This window comes from Anolis carolinensis, chromosome 2 (genome assembly GCF_035594765.1).
Source record: "Anolis carolinensis isolate JA03-04 chromosome 2, rAnoCar3.1.pri, whole genome shotgun sequence".
NCBI lineage: Eukaryota > Metazoa > Chordata > Lepidosauria > Squamata > Dactyloidae > Anolis > Anolis carolinensis.
The window spans coordinates 112,971,419-112,991,714 of NC_085842.1; the positions used below are offsets into that span (position 1 = coordinate 112,971,419).

Sequence of the window (20,296 nt, forward strand, 5' to 3'; positions counted from 1 at the left end):
AACATAACAGTTTAAATAATAAATGCAAAGCCTTGTCGTGGACCACCCTGAGAATTTCGGGGGGGGGGGGGGGCTGAAGCCCCTCAAGCCCCCCCCCCCCTCGGCTACATGCCTGGTGCAAGAGGAAGCTTTTTCTGCATGATCCAAATTTTTATTTTATTTTAAAGAAAACCTAATGTTATGGCTCACATTTTAATGGATTGGGACAATTAGACAAAGAAACATTGTTCTGCCTTAAAGGTATTACATTAAACATCTTTATTGAAATGTGTGTTTAATTCCCAAGGATTATATAAAGACACAATTCAATTAAAAATCTCTTATTTTCCCTTTGAATTTTGTCTTACTACTTCTAAAGGCCTCAGATAAATCTTTTTTTAATATCCTGCAAATAAATTATAAAAATGCCATTGACAACTTGACCAGGAAAGCAGGTTTCATTAAGCATGAACTCAGATGGGATGAAAAAAAATGTAAAATCATTTTTAAATGTACAATTTGAAGCTGTCAAAGAGGTCAGTGTGCTTTCCTATGAGAAAAAGTGGGAAAAGAAATGTAGTGTGGCTGCCAAACATTGTACAATCCTGCTGCAAATCTAAATAACCTTGATTCATAATAGCAACTTTTGTATTATTTCCAAGAACAAAAACGTTGAATCGTGATACTAAATTGCTATAAAGAGCCAACATAAAACATATGTGGCCTTATGTAGTTGGATTTCACAAGTAATATTAAAGCAGCTTTAGTTTACCGGCTATGTTTATTTCAAAAGCTGCCCAAGGGATTTCAGAATTTCTGTTGATGAGGCACCTTCTTTTAAACTAGTCAGTTAGTCTAGGGAACATAAATAAATATAGATATCACTACAATTTGAATAGAGATGATTTCTAGATATTGAAAGACATGTAAGATAACTTGAAATTTGAAGATAAATCTAATCTAATTAAAAATTACAACACTTAAGAAACTATCTCTTAAGTGTTACTTTAAAAATATTTGATGACATTAGCATCTTACGGTACAACCAAATTAGCATGCAAAGGTGTATGCATAGTTCCCAACTCCACTAATTAATATTTTGCCTTTTCAATCAAAGTTATTACAACTAATTCTAATGTAGATTAAGCTGATGAAAACATAGAGCTAGTAATCAATTAATTAGTTGTTAATAATTAGTAATTAGCAACAAGCAATGGTTGCAGTTGCTCAGTTGTTGATAAAAATGCTTGCTTTGGATTTATCTTACTCAAATGTCACCCACCTGTTTGAAGACAATTTAACATATTTCTGGGAGATGAAATAAAGGATTTTCTTCCCCTTTTTCAATTAACTGTTTATGCAGATTTTATGTTTACTCCTGAACTGTCCGTGCCTTGCACCTCACAGTTGGCTGATTCATGCTGAGGAATGAAGTCATCCTGTTGTCTTGAAGACTTTTGTACATTGATGATAAAGACAAGCTGCTACTCACATTCCCCTTTGGATTAACATACTGAAACATCACTGATTACTCATTACCACCAAAGGAACTAAACTAGAAGTATAACACTTGTTTAATGAGACTTTAAGATCCTATTGTCCAACTCTTCTGGGAGGCATACAGAGAAATGCTTATAAAGCATGCAATTTGAAAGTATGCCACACTCTTGGAAATAGCTGCCAGGGAGGAGGGGCACTCTTATTTTAGTCAGATCATGTCTAAATATGTATGCTATCTGAAATTGTAAAGTTTATAGCAATTGGAAGATAATAAACGGTACTTTCTTCAAGTTTTTAAATCTTCCTATAGAGTAGGTGTGGAGATAAACCCGGGATTAATCAATGGAAGTATAGACCATTTTTCTTAATGTATTCATACTTTTTTCTTCTGATTACTTTGTGGTTTCACAAAGAAATCTACTGTCTGCTTTACATCTTTCCTCGATTGGTGAGTGCAGTCATGCAGGTGAAGCCAATTTTTTAAAACTCAAAATGATGCCCCAAATGTGTACACTGAGATGTTTACATTTTCAAGACAGATTTCTAAAGGTTTGTTGTTGTAGTGTGCCCTTATCATGTCTGATTCATAGCGGTGCTAAGACAAACTCATCATGGGGGTTCCTTGGAAAGATTTGTTTTTAAGGAATTGCCATTCCTTTCCTCTGTGGCTGAGAGAGTTTGAGTTGCCCAAGGACATCCAGCTGGATTTCCATGGCTCAGTAGGGATTTGAACTCTGGTCCCCAAGAATCGTAGTCACAATGCTCAAATCTGTTTACCATGCTGGCTATTGTGCTTTAAAACAGAGTATGAGAACTGCCTTGGATCTCACACCGTGAAAAAGGTAGGATGTAAATGCAATAAACACAACTGTGGTCCAAATCCTATTCAAACCAGTTTGACTAGTAGTAAACCAGTGGTTCTCAACCTGTGGGTCCCCAGGTATTTTGGCCTACAACTCCCAGAAATCCCAGCGAGTTTACCAGCTGTTAGGATTTCTGAGAGTTGAATGCCAAAACATCTGGGGACCCACAGGTTGATAATCACTGTAGTAAGGAGTGATAGGTTTTTATGATCAACATCACACAGGATATCTACTCTACTTTAAAAACTACCATTGGGCTCTTTTAAATTGTCTGGGTATAGCTTTGTTCATATGAGAAGTCAAAATATTAGTCTAAATATACATACTAATGTTAACAGGTGACGACTAGTGCTTCCCAGTGAAGTGAGGAAGTCACTCCATGTTTGAATCCAAATCCTAAAAGATACTACAGATTGTGGATTCATAAACCCATTGACATCAGAGACACCATCTGATATTTATTTTAATTTAAGCAATTAACCCTTGATCAGAGACTATTGCTTTACAGTCCATCTACTGGATGGAAAGGTTTTTCACAGCAGGAGCAATTGTACATTTAGTGGTGTAATTGGGGCATTTTCAAGCACCCTGAAGCTTACCTGGAGGGGAAAGTTTTTTGAAGAAGCTGGTCTTTGCGTGGTCCTTGATAAATACATGCTCCTCAGCTCACTCACCACTGCAGCAAAGCCTTTAATCCAGGCTTGGGCAAACTTCGTCCCTTCAGGTGTTTTAGATTTCAGCTCTCACAATTCCTAACAGCCTACCAGTGGTTAGGTATTGTGAGAGTTGAAGTCCAAAACACCTGGAGGGCCAAAGTTTGCCCATGCCTGCTTTAACCTGTCAGTATTCAGTACCAGTTCAGTTCTCTGCAAATGGCACCTGCATTCTCCCTAGAAGCCAAGATGACTAAACCGACAGTGTCACATTGTGGAGATATCAAGAAAAGACTCACTAGACAAGACAATAATACTTTGTATGAAGGAAGTCAGGAGAAAAAGAGCAAGATCGAATTACAGATGGATGGACTCTGTCAAGAAAACCATGTCCCTGAGTCTGCCAGATCTGTTGAGGACAGGGCCACCTGGAGGTCTTTCTTGTTCACGGGGTCACCATAGATCAAAGTTGACTTGACAGCAGTTAAAAACAACCACCTGCAAAATCTGCCACCACCACCACCACAGAAAACCATCTGAAAAACACATCTTCAAATGTACGCTGCCTTCCAGATTTATGGTACTGAGATTCACCTCCCTGCTTAATAAAGAGTTAGTTATAGCTAGCTATTACATACACCGTGTGATGAATATTATTCCTTTAAGGGGTCAGAGATCCTTTTTCCGTACAGAAAGCAATTTCCTTCCAAGTCTTTTGAGAGCCACAAATGTGCTTTTGGAGAGAAGAGTGGCAGACAGGAAAGGCGGCTGATTGATGAAGAGCATTCCTAAGCTGAGTCCTGAATGTCACTGCCTTCTATAATGGAACAGAGTAGATGACTACTACTTCTTATCATAATTGTTGTTATTGGGTTGATGGGAGTTTTCCAGGCTGTATGGCCATGACCCAGAAGCATCCTCTTTTGATGTTTTGCTCTTGTCTGCTTGAGGCAAGTGCGAATGTTGCAGTTAATCACCTTGATTAGCACTGAAAAGCCTTGCAGCTTCAAAACCTGGCTGATTTAAAGGTGATTAATTGAAGCATTCATACTTGCCTCCAACAGACAAGAGTTATTTTTTCGCACCCTGGGCATTCCACAGATATATAAACCCTACTTGTCTAGTTTCCAACAGACCTCACAACCTCTGAGGATGCTGTGCCATAGAGAATGTCAAAAGAGAATGTTTCTGGAACATGGCCATACAGCCTGGAAATTCACAGCAACCCAGTGATTCTGGCCATGAGAGCCTTCGACAACACAGTGGTTATTGTTGTGGTTATAGGTTAAATAATATCCCTTATCAAGAATGTCAAAATCCTCCAAAATGTCTTTCACGAATGTCTGAAATAGTAAACATTTTTGCTTTCTCTTGGCTCAGGTGTACACAACTTTGTTCCAGGACCAAAATCATTAAAAAAATAACTTCAAGCTATGTTTATTGAAAACTTCAATGAGTTCTGTGTTCAGACCTGGGCCCCACCTCCGAGGTATTTAATTTTGGATGTATATGCATTCGGAAATCTGAAAAAATATATAATCTGGAATTCAAAAATACCTCAGGTCCCTACATTAGTCAGTGCAGACCCATATAATGTTGTTAGATCCTATAATGTAGTTCAAATTGCATAATTTAGCAGTGTAGATCCAGCCTAAGAGAGCATCTCTTAGTATCACAATTGTTCTTGTTGTAGTAGTAGTTGTTGTTATTGTTGTTAGTGTGTGTATATGCTTTTGTGTCCTTGTGATTCTGTAAACAGGTCTGTGTGTGTGTGTGTGTGTGTGTGTGGTACTGTTCCTGCTTGTGAGAGGACAAGTCTGCAGGGTTTTTTTTGCCCCACCTCAAGTCTTATCATACTAGTGCAGAAATGGGCCAGCCTGAGCCTTCCCTCCAGGGGTCTGGGACTACAATTCTCCCAATTCCCCCGGCTGAGGGGAAAAAGGAAGGGGCCTGAGGCTGTCAGGAATTGGGGGAGTTGAAGTCCAAACCCCCTGGACGGAAGGCCCAAACTGGCCCACTCCTGCACTAGAGGTTAGAGTAGGCAAAGAGTATGCAAGTACACCCATTTGAAATTCTGTGGCTGCCGCCTCCTGCGGAATTCTGGGGCTTGTAGTTTACTGACTCCCGAGGCCTCTCTAGCCGAGCTTTCTAAAGGCCCCGCCCGTAAACTACAAATCCCAGAATTCCGCTGGGCATTTCAGGCGGGTGCCTGCTCTTTGCTGCTGCTTTCGCCTCCTTGCCAGTTGGGCGCGAAGGCTGAGGAGAGGCATGGCGCCCGCCCAATGGCCGCTGCTGTTCCTGCTCCTCCTTTTTCTTGTCCTTCCTCGCGTGGAAACGGCGGCGGGCGGTATGTGGGGTCAGGAATAACGATGGTCGACACCTCCGGGGCGAAAGCGTTGCGGAGGATTTGATTAAACAAATAGGCAACAAACCGAGCGGTGTTGGGGCCCCGAATCCGCCTTTGACAGACCCATAGCTGGGTTCATGCTCAAGCAGACAAGAGTGCTTTCTCCCACCCTGGACATTCCACAGATATGTAAACCCCACTGCCAAGTTTCTAACAGACCTCACAACCTCTGAGGATGCCTGCCACAGATGTGGGTGAAACGTCAGGAGAGAATGCTTCTGGAACATGGCCACACAGCCCGGAAAACCCACAGCAACCCAGTGATTTAGGCCATAAAATCCATCGACAACACAAAATAACATTGTTAGCATCCGATGGGATGCAGCTTGGGAAGTTTATGGGTTCCTGCTATTAAGACTTACACTCTATTTCAGCCTGGTACTGCCTTACTGCTGCCATGTTTCCATTATATGGTGACATGGGATTTGTAGTTTGGTGGTGTATTTAGAATTATCTGCCAGAGGATCTTACTGTTTCTCACAAACAATAAATTTCAGGGTTGCATTAAAATGTCTTTCAAATACAGTAGAGTCTCACTTATAATAATAATAATAATAATAATAATAATAATAATAATGATAATATTTTTATTTTTATACCCCACCCCATCTCCGCAAAGGGACTCGGGGCGGCTTACATGGGGCCAAGCCCAGACATCAGACAATATAAAAACATAGCAATAAAACAAGTCAATCAACAATAAAATGAAGTCACATACAATAAATATACTGATAAAATCCTGGGTTGGCTCCAAAAAGAACTGGGCCATAAAGTGCAAGTAGTGTCAGTTAGAGGTAGATACCAGAGCTATTGTTCCCATTAAAGTGCTGAGGAAGGCGTACACAAGGAACTATTGCCAGCTAAAAAATTGAAGTGCAATAAAGATAAAATAGGCAACAGGTCGATCCTTTACTATGGAGATCAGTTGCCAAAGGCCTGTTGGAAGAGCCAAGTTTTTAGGCTCTTCCGAAAAGTAAGGAGACTAGGGGCCTGCCTGATCTCCCTGGGGAGAGAGTTCCAGAGCCGGGGGGCCACGACGGAGAAGGCCCTCTCTCTTGTCCCTACCAACCGCGACTGCGAGGGTGGTGGGAGCGAGAGGAGGGCCTCCCCCGACGAGTGAAGAGACCGTGCAAGTTCATAGGGGGAAATGCGGTCACGAAGGTAGATGGGTCCCAAACCATTTAGGGCTTTGTAGGTGATAACCTGCACCTTGAATTGGGCTCGGAAAATAAACGGCAGCCAATGGAGCTCCTTAAACGGGGGTTGAGCGCGCCCTGTAATTCGCTCCAGTTAGAAGCCTGGCTGCCGAACGTTGTACTAGTTGCAGTTTCCGGGCCATCTTCAAGGGTAGCCCCATGTAGAGCGCATTGCAATAATCCAGTCTAGAGGTAACTAAGGCATGGATTACCATGGCCAGATCCGACTTCTCGAGGTACGGTCGCAGCTGGCGCACAAGTTTTAATTGTGCAAAGGCCCTCCCAGCCACCGCTGACACCTGAGCATCAAGTGTCAGTGCTGAGTCCAGGAGGACCCCCAAGCTGCTGACCTGCACCTTCAAGGGGAGTGCGACCCAGTCGAGCACAGGTTGCTACCCTATGCCCCGATCAGATGTACGGCTGACCTGGAGGACCTCTGTCTTGTCAGGATTAAGTCTTGGCTTGTTTGCCCTCATCCAGACCAACACAGCGGCCAGACACTGGTCCAGTATCCGAGGGGCTTCCTTGGATTTAGGTGGAAAAGAGTAGTAGAGTTGGTTGTCATCTGCGTAGAGATGGCACCGAACTCCAAAACTCCGGATGACCTCGCCCAGCGGTTTCATGTAGATGTTAAAAAGCATGGGGGACAGAGTAAAACCTTGTGGTCAATGGCCAGGGGTCCGAGCAGGTATCTCCCAGCTTCACCAACTGAGAGCGATCCTCCAAGAAGGACTGGAGCCACTGCAAAGCAGTACCCAAGGCCCATCCCGGAGAGCCGTCCCAGAAGGATATCATGGTTGATGGTATCGAAAGCCGCTGAGACGTCCAAGAGAACCAGCAGGGTCACACTCCCCCTGTCCAGTTCTCTGCGGAGGTCATCCCCCAATGTGACCAAAGCTGTCTCCATGCTATATCCAGGTCAGAAGCCAGACTGCGATTGGTCCAGAAAATCAGTATCTTCCAAGAATCCCAATTTATCTAACATAATTCCAATTTATCCAACATAAATGGGCCAGCGGAACGTTGGATAAGCAAAAACGTTGGATAATAAGGAGGGGTTAAGGAAAAGCCTATTAAACGTCAAATTACATTATAATTTTACAAATTAAGCACCAAAACATGTTTTACAAGAAATGAACAGAAAAAGCAGTTCAATACACAGTAATGTTACATAGTAACTACTGTATTTACGAATTTAGCACCAAAACATTGCAATGTATTGAAAACATTGACTATAAAAACATTGGCTACTAACAAATGGACTACACATAAAGATAGACTTGTATAAAATGAATTTATAGTAACAACATTGTTGGAAGATAAATCTGTAAAAACGTCAGTCCTTGCTGCCTAGAGAAATAGGTGTGGATCCAGCTGGGAAGCAGACTGTTGGATAATCCAGAATGTTGGATAGGCGAGACTCTACTGTATGTACTTTAATTGTAGCGTCTTAACCTCACATGAGTATTTGGATACAAAAGGATGAAAAGTGTGCTATGCGAATGCACATATATAATCCTTCACTTAGTTCTTCCAAGGAGGTGGACATAAGGTTAAATTTCAATTTTTCTAGGCAGGATTGTAATACAAAGTACTGAAACCACACAAAAAGCATTTGGGTTTAGACTGCTACCATAATTGATAGCTGGAATTGGTATGTTAACCTGGATTTATTTGGAATTGTTAACAATACCATATATAGATTTCATCCAAGCTTTATTCTTCTGCTGAGTGCTATAGCAGTTATCAAGTATGAGCAGAGACCTTCATCGAGGGATTGTGTATAGAGGGAATTTTGTTTGTTTCACTTTATATGAACTGATACTGGAGTCTTAAGTGGTACAGATTGCACAGAGCTGCATCACTTTAGTGAAAAAATGGCCAATTTGATCTATGTATGTCTAAACATATGTCCCAACTTTAGCAGTACATTTTTGTCTCCCCCCTCCCCGATAAAAACTCCTTAGTATACAAACACGAATGAATCTCAGTCTCTCATGCATGTCATTAAAACCCTCCAAATTATGTTTCTTAAAAAAAAACTAGTGGTTTATAAATACCCCAGGAAATACTGTGTAATGCACCTTCAGCAATTTAAGTCCTCTAGCCAGTGCTTCAATAGCATCTAATCTGAACATATACTCTTAAATCTGACTAACTTACTTTAGGCTATGTGAGTGAGGGCATAAATCTGAACCAAGATGCATTCTTTTTGTGCAACCATTTTATATGTGTTCATTTGTGTCTGTTGGGTGTCTAGAAGATAAGAACAGCACTGTGTAACATGATTTTTGTTCCTGGGTTATAATTGTCTTTTCCTAATTGGCTCTGTCATAAAAACATGGAAAAGGTTTATTAAAGTGCAAAAACTTTTGTTTTGCAGGACATCCTGCAGCACATTTTGTTAAAGTTTTTCAAGGAATATATAATTGAGTCTCAACTAATAGTTTGTGGCAGCCACAAAAACAAATTTTCCGTAGTATAACAACTACTTTTAAAGTAAGTACCGCACAATTAAACACTTTGAAACCAGGAACAGAACATTTTTCAAATTTTATTACATAGTGTAGTTGACCCAAGTTGTCTAGTGGATGGTGAGAAGAATGGATTTGAAACTCCTTAAAGACATGAAACTTGTCCTGTCTGAAAACAGCTCCGCAGCATAAACTACTCATTCTGGATATTCAAATGAGCCATTTGAAGCAACAGAAAAAAACCCCTAAAACTGGATAAGCAAAATTCAAATGGTGGAAACTAAAAGTAAACTCTAACCAGTCAGCAGATAAAATGCGGAAAGATGCTGTAAACCAAATCTGCCTAGCTGCTGAAACAACTGGGAAAGGACAAAGCCAGTTACTCGTGGAAAAGAAACCACTGCACCTTGCATTCCTTGACCTTGAAAAAGCATTTAATTGGGTTCCCCATAATCATCTGGCGAGCACTACACTCACATGAAATACTAGAAGACTATGTAACGTGGATAAAGTTACTATTGAATAATACTGCAGGTATGCTCTGCTGCCCTGCAGGGATTTCACCACCTTTCAATATCACTGTTGGCATACATCAGGATCAGCACTCTTACCATTACTATTCGTATTCTGCATTGACATTGCTACAGCAGATTTGCAGATTATGCATCCTTGAACACTCCTATATGCAGATGACATAGCACTTGGCCACCAAAAACATGCAGCCCTCCAACAATAGCTACAAACATGTAGTGACACAGTGAATATGGACTTCAATTGAACATACACAAAACAGAGTATCTGGAATGTGGCCTTCAAACTGGAGAAACACTTCAAATTAATGGACAAGCACTGGAGACTAGGACTTGTAGCAATGGTTTCAAATGACAGGAAAGGAGATTTCACCAAAACATTAGGAAGAACTTCCTGACTGTAAGAGCGGTTCAGCATTGGAACTCTACCTCGGAATGTGATGGAAGCTCTTTCCTTGAAAGCAATTAAACAATATCTCAGTTACATATTTGGTCCCTAAAAATAATAGGACAAATAAGAAAAATATTTTTGCTCCTTGTTTATGGGTCTCTTTAAGCAAAGGTTAAGAATCCTGCTGTATCCATTAACTGGGAAGTGCAGAGTGTGCATTTATGTAACTTGAGAAAAAAATGAATGTATGTAGAGAACAATTAATTTATTTACCTGCAATATTTGCTTATTTCGTTTTCTGTTTTGTTGTGTTGTTACTCACCCTGGCTGTGGGACAAAGCCTTTTGGGCAGTGCTATGAGGCAATAGTAGGAAACCTACTCCTCTGACCGGAGCCAGCATGGTGTCTTGAGTTGGATTAAACCACTGATTTTAAAGTAGATATAATTGATCTTAATGTTTGTGTATATTTATAGTTATTGTATGTCCCAGCATGGAATGCTTGCCGTATATATGTTGTGCTCTTCCCTGAGCCCCCTCTGGGGTGGGAGAGATAAGTTAAATGTTTTGAAGTCAAAAGTAGGATTCATTAGCTGCATATAATGTATGTGACTGAAATTTTGTATGTTCCAACTTTTTTATCGTGTCAGAAGCAAATGGAGAATACAGTTGTAATGTATAGAAAAACCACAAAGTTAAAAACTTGATATTATAATAAATTTCCTTTGACCAGAAGCTAGCCACTTCAAATGCCTTTGGTGTCGCTGTGAGAAGGTCCATTTTGCATGTCGCAGGGCTTAACACTGCATTATAGTAAGTGGTCTGGGTTTGCTCTTCTCCACACTCGCATGTCGTGGACTCAATTTCTTAAGGTTGGCTCTACATCTTGTGGTGTTCAGCGCCTTCCAAGTCACCCAATCTTCTGTGTGCCCAGGGGCAAGTTTCTCATCTGGTCTCGGCCACTAATTGAGGTTCCGGGTTTTAACCTGCCACTTTTGGACTCTCGCTTGCTGAGGTGTTCCTATGAGTATCTGTAGATCTTAGGAAGCTATTTCTTGATTTAAGGTGTTGGCTTGCTGGCTGATATCAGAACGGGATGGGCAAGAGATGTCCATGTCTTGGTCCTTTCATTACAGGCTGCTACTTCCCGACAGATGTCAGGTGCTGCAATACCGGCTAAACAGTATAATTTCTCCAGTGGTGTAGAGCGTAGACATCCTGTGATAATGTGGCATGTCTCATTAAGAACCACATCCACTGTTTTAACATGGTGAGATGTATTCCACACTGGGCATGCGTATTCAGCAGCAGAGTAGCAAAGCGCAAGGGCAGATGTCTTCACTGTGTCTGCTTGATATTCAGGCAGTGCTGCTTATAAGTCAGCACTGTCCAGAGTAACTCCAAGGTATTTTGATGTGTGTTGCACCCCTAGGCTGCAGGGCACCTTAAAACCATACTTGAGCCCCAGAGTATAAGCAAGCAAGCTGTTTATTGAATATTATATGCAAGCAGTAGCAAATCAAAGTTCAAAGTCAATGAAATGAAATCTACAAAGAACAAAATACTGGAGAATCTTGAAGCAAGAGTCTATAAAAGTCAATCAAAGAATAGAGTCCAAACAGGATATCAAAGTTCCAATAAAAGTATCAAGATTAGTCCAAACAAGATATCAAGAACAATCCAAGACACAGAGTCAAACTGGAACACAGGAGGTACAACTAGAACACAGATGATCAAACTGGAACACATGAGACAACACTCCAAGATTAGTCCACGGTACAAGTTCAGTGCTGGAACACAAGGCAAGAGTCTTGGTTGGAGCAGAAATCTAAACTGCAAAATTACTGGAACATCAACTGGATACACCAAAATCCCCAGAAGCAAGGACAAGATTGGAACAAGAATCAAAGTACAAAGCTGTAGGAAATAACATGGAATTCACAGGAACAAGAAGCCAAGATCTTTCTCTGATGAGCAAAGTTACCACCTCTGAATCTCTCAGAGAAAGCAGCCCTTCTTAAGGAAAACTCAAGGTCTCTTCCTGTGAGAAGCCTGCTCATAATTTCATTTCAATAACAATAGTTGTTGGGCCTGAAACACTCCCTTTCTCTCCTCTGTTGATTTATCACTTTCTTTCTGTCCAGCTTATTAATGTTATCACTTCCAGAATTCGAACTAGAATGCCCATCTGGTAAAAGGTCTGACCTTGACTCCTTTGAAGAATGTGGTTTAAGCTGCTTGCTTGAAACAGTTATGTCTCTGGTCCCAGAATCCACTGGGGCAAACTCTGGCTGCATAGGAACAGGAATCTCAGGCCCAAACCCAAAGTCCTCTGACAAACCAGGTGCAGGGACAATTACAGGCTGAACAGACCCAACCTCAGGCTCACCTGACAGCTCAGATTGAGACTGGGCTACAACAGTATGCTGCAATGCTTCACTGGGATTCCTTCCCAGGCAATCCTAGAGCTCGAGATGCTTGGCTGTTCATAAAATGAAAAGCAAGCGTCTGCGTTCCAGCTAGAGTAGATCCATTCAATCAGACGTTGAATGATGTTAAAATGTAGGTAAGTCCAGTTGGTAGTCTTACCTACATTTTCTTCTTTGGGCAGAATTTAAGCCACTGATTCCCAAAGTAGGCACTACTGCCCCCTGGTGGGTGCTGGAGCAATCCAGGGGGGCAGTGATGGCACCTATTAGGACACATGGACGGGGCCAGAAGAGGGGCGGGGCCTCTTCCCAAGTGCCGGAGACAGGGCTGAGCACTTGAGGCGCCTGTTAGGACACAGGGGGCAGAGCTTGAGGAGTGGCCGTGGCTTCTTCCCAAGAGCCCGAGACAGGGCTGAGAATCTATACCTCTCCTGAGGCGCTTGTTGGGACACAGAGGGCGGAGCTAGAGAAGGGGGCGGGGCCTCCTTCCAAGAGCCCGAGACAGGGCTGAGCCTCTATACCTCTCCTGAGAGACCTTTTAGGACTAAAGGGCGGGGCTAGGGGTGGGGAGGGGCCTCTTCCCAAGAGCACGAGACAGGGCTGAGCCTCTATACCTCCCCTGAAGAGCTTGTTAGAATACGCGGGCGGGGTATAGAGGTTCAGCCCCGACAGGCACTTGGGAAGAGGCCCTGGCCCCTCCTCTAGCCCCACCTCCTGTGTCCTGGCAGGCGCCGCAGGACAGGGATAGAAGCTCAACCCTGCCTCAGAGCTCGTAACTCTGCCCATCCCAGTCCTGGCTGCCCATTTGTGGCTCCGCCCACCTCCCCTTGCAGCCCTGTATCTTGGACTAGGGGAGAGGCTCAGCCCTGCCCTCTTGATCAGGAGCCACGCCCACCCCCTCTAAGCCAGGCCCCCTTTCCAGGAGGCGCTGAGTCATATTTTTTCTGGAAAGGGAGTGGCAGGCCAAATAAGTTTGGGAACTACTGATTTTAAACCAATGCTTGCTTTGAATCTTCTTTTCTTCCCCTTATGTTTAAGAGCAGTCTTGATCATAGAGTTAGGGTTTGAGAGTTGAGGTTTCTCTTTTATTTATGTCCTATTATATATTTGAAGAAGGCATACAATAAAAGAGAACCCAAATTTAATTACAGTATACAATTAAATAATTTTATTTTTTTCTCATCTAAAGACAGATTCGGATTATTCTGTCCTCTGGCTCCTTGCTGGCGTTATTGGAATGGAAACTGTTATTGCATTGAGACAAACCTGGAGGGAACTTGGACTGAAGCACTGAGATTTTGCAAAAGATATAAATATACAGAATTAATAACATTCACCAGTTCTGAAGAAAAAGTAAGTCTGCTTTTTAATATATATATGCAAATATACATTGCATTACTTGAGCATGTTTAATAATCTTTTAGACATACACCCAATTTATTAGTGCCCTGCTTGGTTTCTTCATCATAATTCCTTAAATCTATTAATAAAAAACTTAATATGGAAATTGTTTAATATTGTATTAGTATTGCTTTTATATCCCATTTTTCTGTAAAGATGGGGTTTTAGGCCCCTTCTACCCAGCCCTATATCCCAGGATCTGATCCCAGATTATCTGCTTTAAACTGGATTATATGAATCCACACTGCCAGATAATCTAGGATAAACAGAAAACCTGGGATCAGATCCTGGGTTTCAGGGTGCAACAGTCGGACACAACAGCCGCTTACCTGGTTACATCAAGATATAACTTCGCTGCCACCAAACTAAATGTATTGGTCTACCACCACACCATTCACTCTTCCCTGTCCCACTATCCCACCAACCACCGGAGTCAGTACACAGTACACAGAGCCACTCAAAAACGAAGGGAAACTCCGACTTAAAGAGTGATGATTATTATGCAGATAAGAAAGTCCCCTTATATTGATGCACAGAAAGACACACTGAATACCTGTGGTGAAGTATAAACAGATTTATGAAGTTTATTTGATCTAGAACAGGAGAGTTGTGCATTGATTTTAGAAGATGATCAGGCTGTTTTCCTTAAAAGAAAATGGTTCCTTAACTCGTCTTCCACAGAACTATGTACTGTCACAGGAGAACTAATCAGGCTTTTCAAAACCCCTCAGTCCTCCCTTCCAGAGGCTCTTAATATAAGCACTCTGTCCCTTAGAGGCTCTCTAAAATGTAGCACTTCTCCCCCGAAGGCTATTTTTTAAAATTTCCTCCTCACAGAGGTTCTTTTCTCCCAGCTCCAAACCCTTCCTCTCTCTTCAGACTCCTTCTCTGTCTGAATATCTCGCTCCCTCCCTCTGGCACCCTCTACTTTTTATAGCTAGTTAACACTCTCTAACTCCCCAACCAGTCAGGCACCAATACCATATTAGGAGCTGGCTGTTCCCTCCTCTTTTTGCTTGGATCAGCCTATTCTCCCAGGGCTTAGATCTTTTTCTACACACTGGCCTGGCAAGGTAGGCACATTTGTTACATACAGCCTGTCTGGAAGGACAACTAATTCAACTTGTCATATAAACCGGGAAGATTGATGTTTCCAAAAATGTTTTTGATTGCAATACGAGTAGAAAATATTTGAATTGGGGCTTTTAATTTTTATCATTACCTAAGAAGGATGTTTGAGATTTGTATGTCAACCCCCCCCCCCCTCAGTCAATCAATCAATAAAGTTTATTGCACTAGCCATAGGCCATGACATCAATAACATACAACCTTTATAAACACATTCCAATGTAAAGCAAAACCCGTTCAAGATTTAAAAACTAGTACTTTAAAATTTTGCTGGCAGAAACCTAGCAATAACAGCGTCTAGTCTGTGACCTCCTTAACCATCTCCCTTTCCCTTTCTGGTCTCCGGCGAGGTTTTTGCTACTCTGTCTCTGATCTTTTGGGCAGCGATTGCAAATGTGGCTACTTTTAGTGTTATATTTTTATCATAATCTGCTAGTAAGGCACCAATCACGGCAGGTTCTTGCCATGCTGCACTTTCTTCAAGGAGTGTTCCCAGGAGATTTTTTCTGGGGTCATTATACAAAGGGCAGTGCAATAGATAGTGAGTTAGATCTTCTTTTTCCCCGGCGCCACAAATGCAAAGCCTTTGGGCATGAGGGATCCCTCTGTATCTCCCTTCTAGCCAGTTTGAGGGCATTGTTTGGAAACGCAGGGCTGTAAAGGCTTTCCTCAACTCAGCTGACGTTAGGTCTTGAAGATATTGTTGGCAGTATTGGTCACTCTTTAGTCTGGGATACCATATAGAAAAACTTTGCTTTTTACTAATCTCTAAATTGTCGGCTGCATCCTTCTCAAAGATATTGTCCCTAATCGCCTTCTTGTCTAGCTGCATTAGAGTTGTTATTGACCCATCAAAATATTGATGGAGCAAGGCTAGCCAGGATTGGGTGATAGATGTCTGTTTCAAACCACAATTTCCGTTAGGTATTGTGGTTTGCATCTGAGGCCCTACCTTTTCCGGCCTCCTGTCTGGCCTTCATGCTGTTTTAATAATTGGCCCCCTGTTCTCTTTTTCAGTACCCGTTTGTGTGTCCCAAGGCCCTATAGTAAAATCTTTATCATGGGCCACACATGGGTTAATAGTTCGGGGTTTCACCACTATCACCTCAGGGGACAGGGGGAAGTGATTAGGGGGTGGGTCTACTCTTTCCTCCGTGTTCAAAAATCTCATCCCCAGCCAGTCAATGTTATCCTGCACTTCCCTTTGCCCGACCCTTGCTCTGATCTGACCGTCATCGTTTAAATACTGTCTTTTGGAAATTATTTCTCTTAGGTGACCGCTTAACGCCTGCAATCTATCTAGAATAGTCCATTGCTCCTTTCCTGGCAGGTTCACATATGTCTCAACCAGTAGCTGTTCCTCTGGGCAAAACTGTGATGACCCATGGGCCTTGTAGTCCTGCTCATGACATTGTGATGCCTGATGAAGAAGAAAACTTGGGTTTTTTACCTTCCCAGTCAGAACTGGATTCTTCCCAGACAGATTCTTCCCAGCCAGATCTGGGAACCTTGCACCTGCAAGAGGATTATGTTCCAGAAGTATGTCAAACAAATACTGAGGCTACATCTCCAGTGTTTTCTCGCCATGAGTTTTGTAAACAACAGAGAGGTTTGGAAGCAGCCTCGCGCAGGAGTGCGAGAATAATTGCTAAGAATTTGCCAATTAAGCCTGCTTTCCATGAGAATCTTTAAGGAGTCAAACATCTGGTCTCAGAGATTAGCTTTCGTTTCTGGTTCCCAGAGAACTGCTCTCGGCGGGAAAGTTAGACTCTATATAGGTGTTTTACCCGCGGAGTAACTTTGCGGAGTCAATTCGTCAGCCTCCGGAGCGAGTTGTGTCTGGACAGCGCGCTCCGTTTCAAGCCTCGTTCCTGCTCAAGCCTTGTCCTTGTTTCCTGCCTTCGCTCCTGCTTCCCAGCCTTTGTTTACCTACGGACCTTGCCTTGTTTCCCAGGACTAAACCTTGCCTTGTTTCACGGATTTTACCAAGTTATTCCACGGACCTTGTTCTTGTTCCTCGTTATCTTGTTCCACGATTCAAGCCTTGTTTTCAAGTATCAAGTTATATCCTAGCCTTGCTCAAGTTCATGGACTAAAGGACCTTGTCATCTCCCCTCACTTTGCCTGGCAAAGTGAGTGTTTCGGTTATTGGATTACAACTTTGGACCTTAATATTTCATATTGGACATTGTTTCTTTGGACTAATTTTGACCTTTCTTGAAAGGTCTGCTTCTGGACTAACTTTTACATTTGCTTTTACTAACTTTATATATTTCCTTAATAAAGATATTAGATAGAATCTGGCCTCTGCGTATGGTTATTGGTGCTCTGTAGCCTGGGTCGTGACAGTTTGACTCCGCCACCCTAAGCACCAATTAACCTCGGCCAGAATGTCTACCGGAGTCGTACCTGGGCCGAGCGGCCAGCCGATTACCTACACCATCGACAAGGATGAGGTGGACCGAATCCGTGATAAGCTCAATGCACAGGATGGAGAAATAAAGGGTTTGAAGGAACGCGGAATCCGTCTTCCGGCCATGGCGTTGCCAACCAAGTTTACTGGAGAAGCTTCTAAGGTTCATGTTTTCCGTCGCCAATGCCAAGCTTATCTAGAGGCCCGTGATGCCGAGTTTCCCCAGGAAGACATCAAGGTGGCGTGGATTTACAGTCTCCTAGACGGGCCAGCGGCTAACTGGGCGACGGCTCTGTTCGACCAAGCCTCCCCACATCTAAGGTCAGCGCAACATTTCTTGGACCACCTTAAGGCGACCTGGGGAATCGAGGACAATTTGGAGGCAGCCGGGCACAAACTCCGCCGCCTCTTCCAAGGAGACAGACCCATGTCTCAGTACATAGCCGAGTTCCGAGTGCTGGCCCACAACACCGGCTGGAACGATGTTGCCCTCAGAGGACAATTTCGGGAGGGTCTCAACATTGAAATGCTGGAGGAAATCTCCAAGGTGGATCCTCCCCAAACGCTGGAAGCACTCATCGATCAATGTTTACGGGCTGAAGTCATGATTGCCAACAGGAAGCAGTGGGTACGAGGCCAGAGCGGTAGAGCTGGGGCAAAACCCCCCGCTCCCGCCAGCGTTCAGCCGCGTCCAGTGTGGAGACCCCCACCACCATCCCCATACCCCAGAGGGAGCGAGGAGGTGCCGATGCAGTTGGGCAATGTGCGTCCCAGATTAGATGCCGCCGAGAAGGCCCGCCGCCAACGCCTAAATCTCTGTTGGTATTGCGGGAATGGGGGCCACTTCGCCAGAGAGTGCCCAGCCAAAGGGAAGCCCGCCGCCCGTCTTGCGCCGGCGTCCTCCACGGAGACGAAGACGTCTGAGGCGGCTGGCACACAGCCGGCGGGGGAAGCCAACGACCGGGCGTAGAGAGGCTCGCCAACCCGGTCAAGAAACCCATTCAAGAGCCGCCAACCGGGGTCCTGTTCCTTCTAGTGGTCACCTTATGGTCAGCAAAAAAGGGACCCGTCATGATCCACGCCATGATAGACTCAGGAGCTACCAACAATTTCATTGATAGAGAGTATGCCGACTCTCTGGGATTACAATATCATGACTTCAAGAATGCCCGTGTGGTGCAAGCCATCGATGGCCGCCCTCTCAAGACGGGCCCCGTAAGCCAGTGGTCGGAACCCACCAGGATGTGGATAAGGGAACATATGGAAGAGATTTCCTTCTTTGTTACTGAGGTTCCCCATTTCCCTGTGATTTTGGGGATTCCATGGCTGACACTTCACGACCCAAGCATCTCCTGGTCCAACAGAGAACTGCAGTTTGCTTCAAAGTACTGCCAAAACCATTGCCTCGTAGCCAAGGTCTGCCATGCCACAGACACCGAGCCCATTATCACCTTGCCAAAGAAGTACTCCGAGTATTGGGATGTATTCAATGAAAAAGAAGCCGAAAAATTACCCCCACATAGACCTTATGACTGTGCCATTGACTTGGTGGAGGGGGCCCCGATCCCGCGAGGGCATCTCTACTCCCTGACTGAACCAGAGCAAGAAGCTCTCAGGGAATTCATAGAGACAAACCTTCGCAAGGGATTCATCAGACCCTCTCAATCCCCAGCCGCCTCCCCAGTGATGTTTGTGAAGAAGAAGTCAGGGGAATTACGCTTGGTGGTGGACTACAGAGCATTGAATAATATCACCAAGCGGAACAGCTATCCCCTGCCCTTAATCTCGGATCTACTAGACCGACTTCGAGGAGCCAAGGTTTACACCAAGCTGGATCTTCGGGGAGCTTACAACTTAGTTCGCATCAGAGAAGGGGACGAGTGGAAGACCGCCTTCCAGACTAAATTCGGATTATTCGAGTCCCGAGTTATGAATTATGGATTATGCGGAGCTCCCGCAACGTTCCAGCATTTTGTCAATGACATTTTCCAGGACTATCTAGATAGGTTCTTGATAATCTACCTGGACGATTTTTTGGTGTTTTCTAGATCACAATCAGAACATGAGAACCACGTCAAAATGGTGTTGCAACGATTGCGGGATCATGGACTTTATGCCAAGCTAGAAAAATGCGCTTTTGATCTACAAGAGGTAGATTTCCTTGGATACCGTATCTCGCCTCTAGGGCTCTCCATGGATCCAGCCAAGGTTTCAGCAGTATTGGAATGGCGGGCGCCAACTAACAAGAAGGAGGTGCAGCGATTCTTGGGGTTCGCGAACTATTACCGTAAGTTCATTCCAGATTTTGCCCGCTGGTCTGACCCAATCACTAGCTGCATCCGTGGAAAACAGCCCTTCCGCTGGACTGATCAAGCAGAGAAAGGGTTCCAGCAACTAAAGAAATTATTCACATCCCAGCCAATCCTTCAGCATCCAGATCCTGAAACCCTTTTTGTGGTGCAAGCGGACGCCTCTGATGTGGCAATTGGGGCTGTGCTCCTACAACCGGTGGGAGATCACCTTCATCCTTGTGCCTATTATTCTCGTCAACTAACCGCACCAGAGAGGAACTATACCATTTGGGAAAAAGAACTATTAGCCGTAAAGGCAGCTTTTGAAACTTGGAGACATTGGCTAGAAGGGGCCAAATTTCCCATTGAAGTCCACACTGATCATCGGAATCTAGAACATCTAAGAACTGCCCGCAAGCTAAATCAGAGGCAGCAACGTTGGGCTTTATTCTTTGAACGTTTCAACTTCCAGATTCATTATGTGACCCCAGCCCAAACCAAGCAAGCAGACGCCCTGTCACGTAAACCGGAATACGCTGCAGGACGCAAGGAGACCTTTGAATCCCAACTACTACAACCCGAGAACTTTGCCACGCTCACAGTGGGGAACACCAAATCCACTCCCATTGATTCAACTCCCTC

General features: G+C 43.7%; 1 protein-coding gene across 9 annotated transcripts in view; it reads left to right on the forward strand.

The window, feature by feature from the left end:
• The first annotated feature begins 5,215 nt into the window (after positions 1–5,215).
• Positions 5,216–20,296, forward strand: part of LOC107983185 (uncharacterized) — a 263,915-nt gene continuing 248,834 nt past the window's right edge. For 6 of the 9 annotated variants that reach the window (XR_010002771.1, XR_010002772.1, XR_010002773.1 and 3 more), the window contains exons 1-2: positions 5,216–5,342; positions 13,611–13,774. Coding sequence is in view for 3 of the 9 variants with exons in the window: in XM_062970409.1 (XP_062826479.1) it covers positions 5,264–5,342; positions 13,611–13,774 (243 nt within the window). In the remaining 6 variants the exon portion in view is untranslated. Of the gene's footprint in view, positions 5,343–13,610; positions 13,775–20,296 lie in introns of those variants that run through there. The other 3 variants (XM_062970413.1, XM_062970414.1, XM_062970415.1) reach the window with 1 other exon arrangement.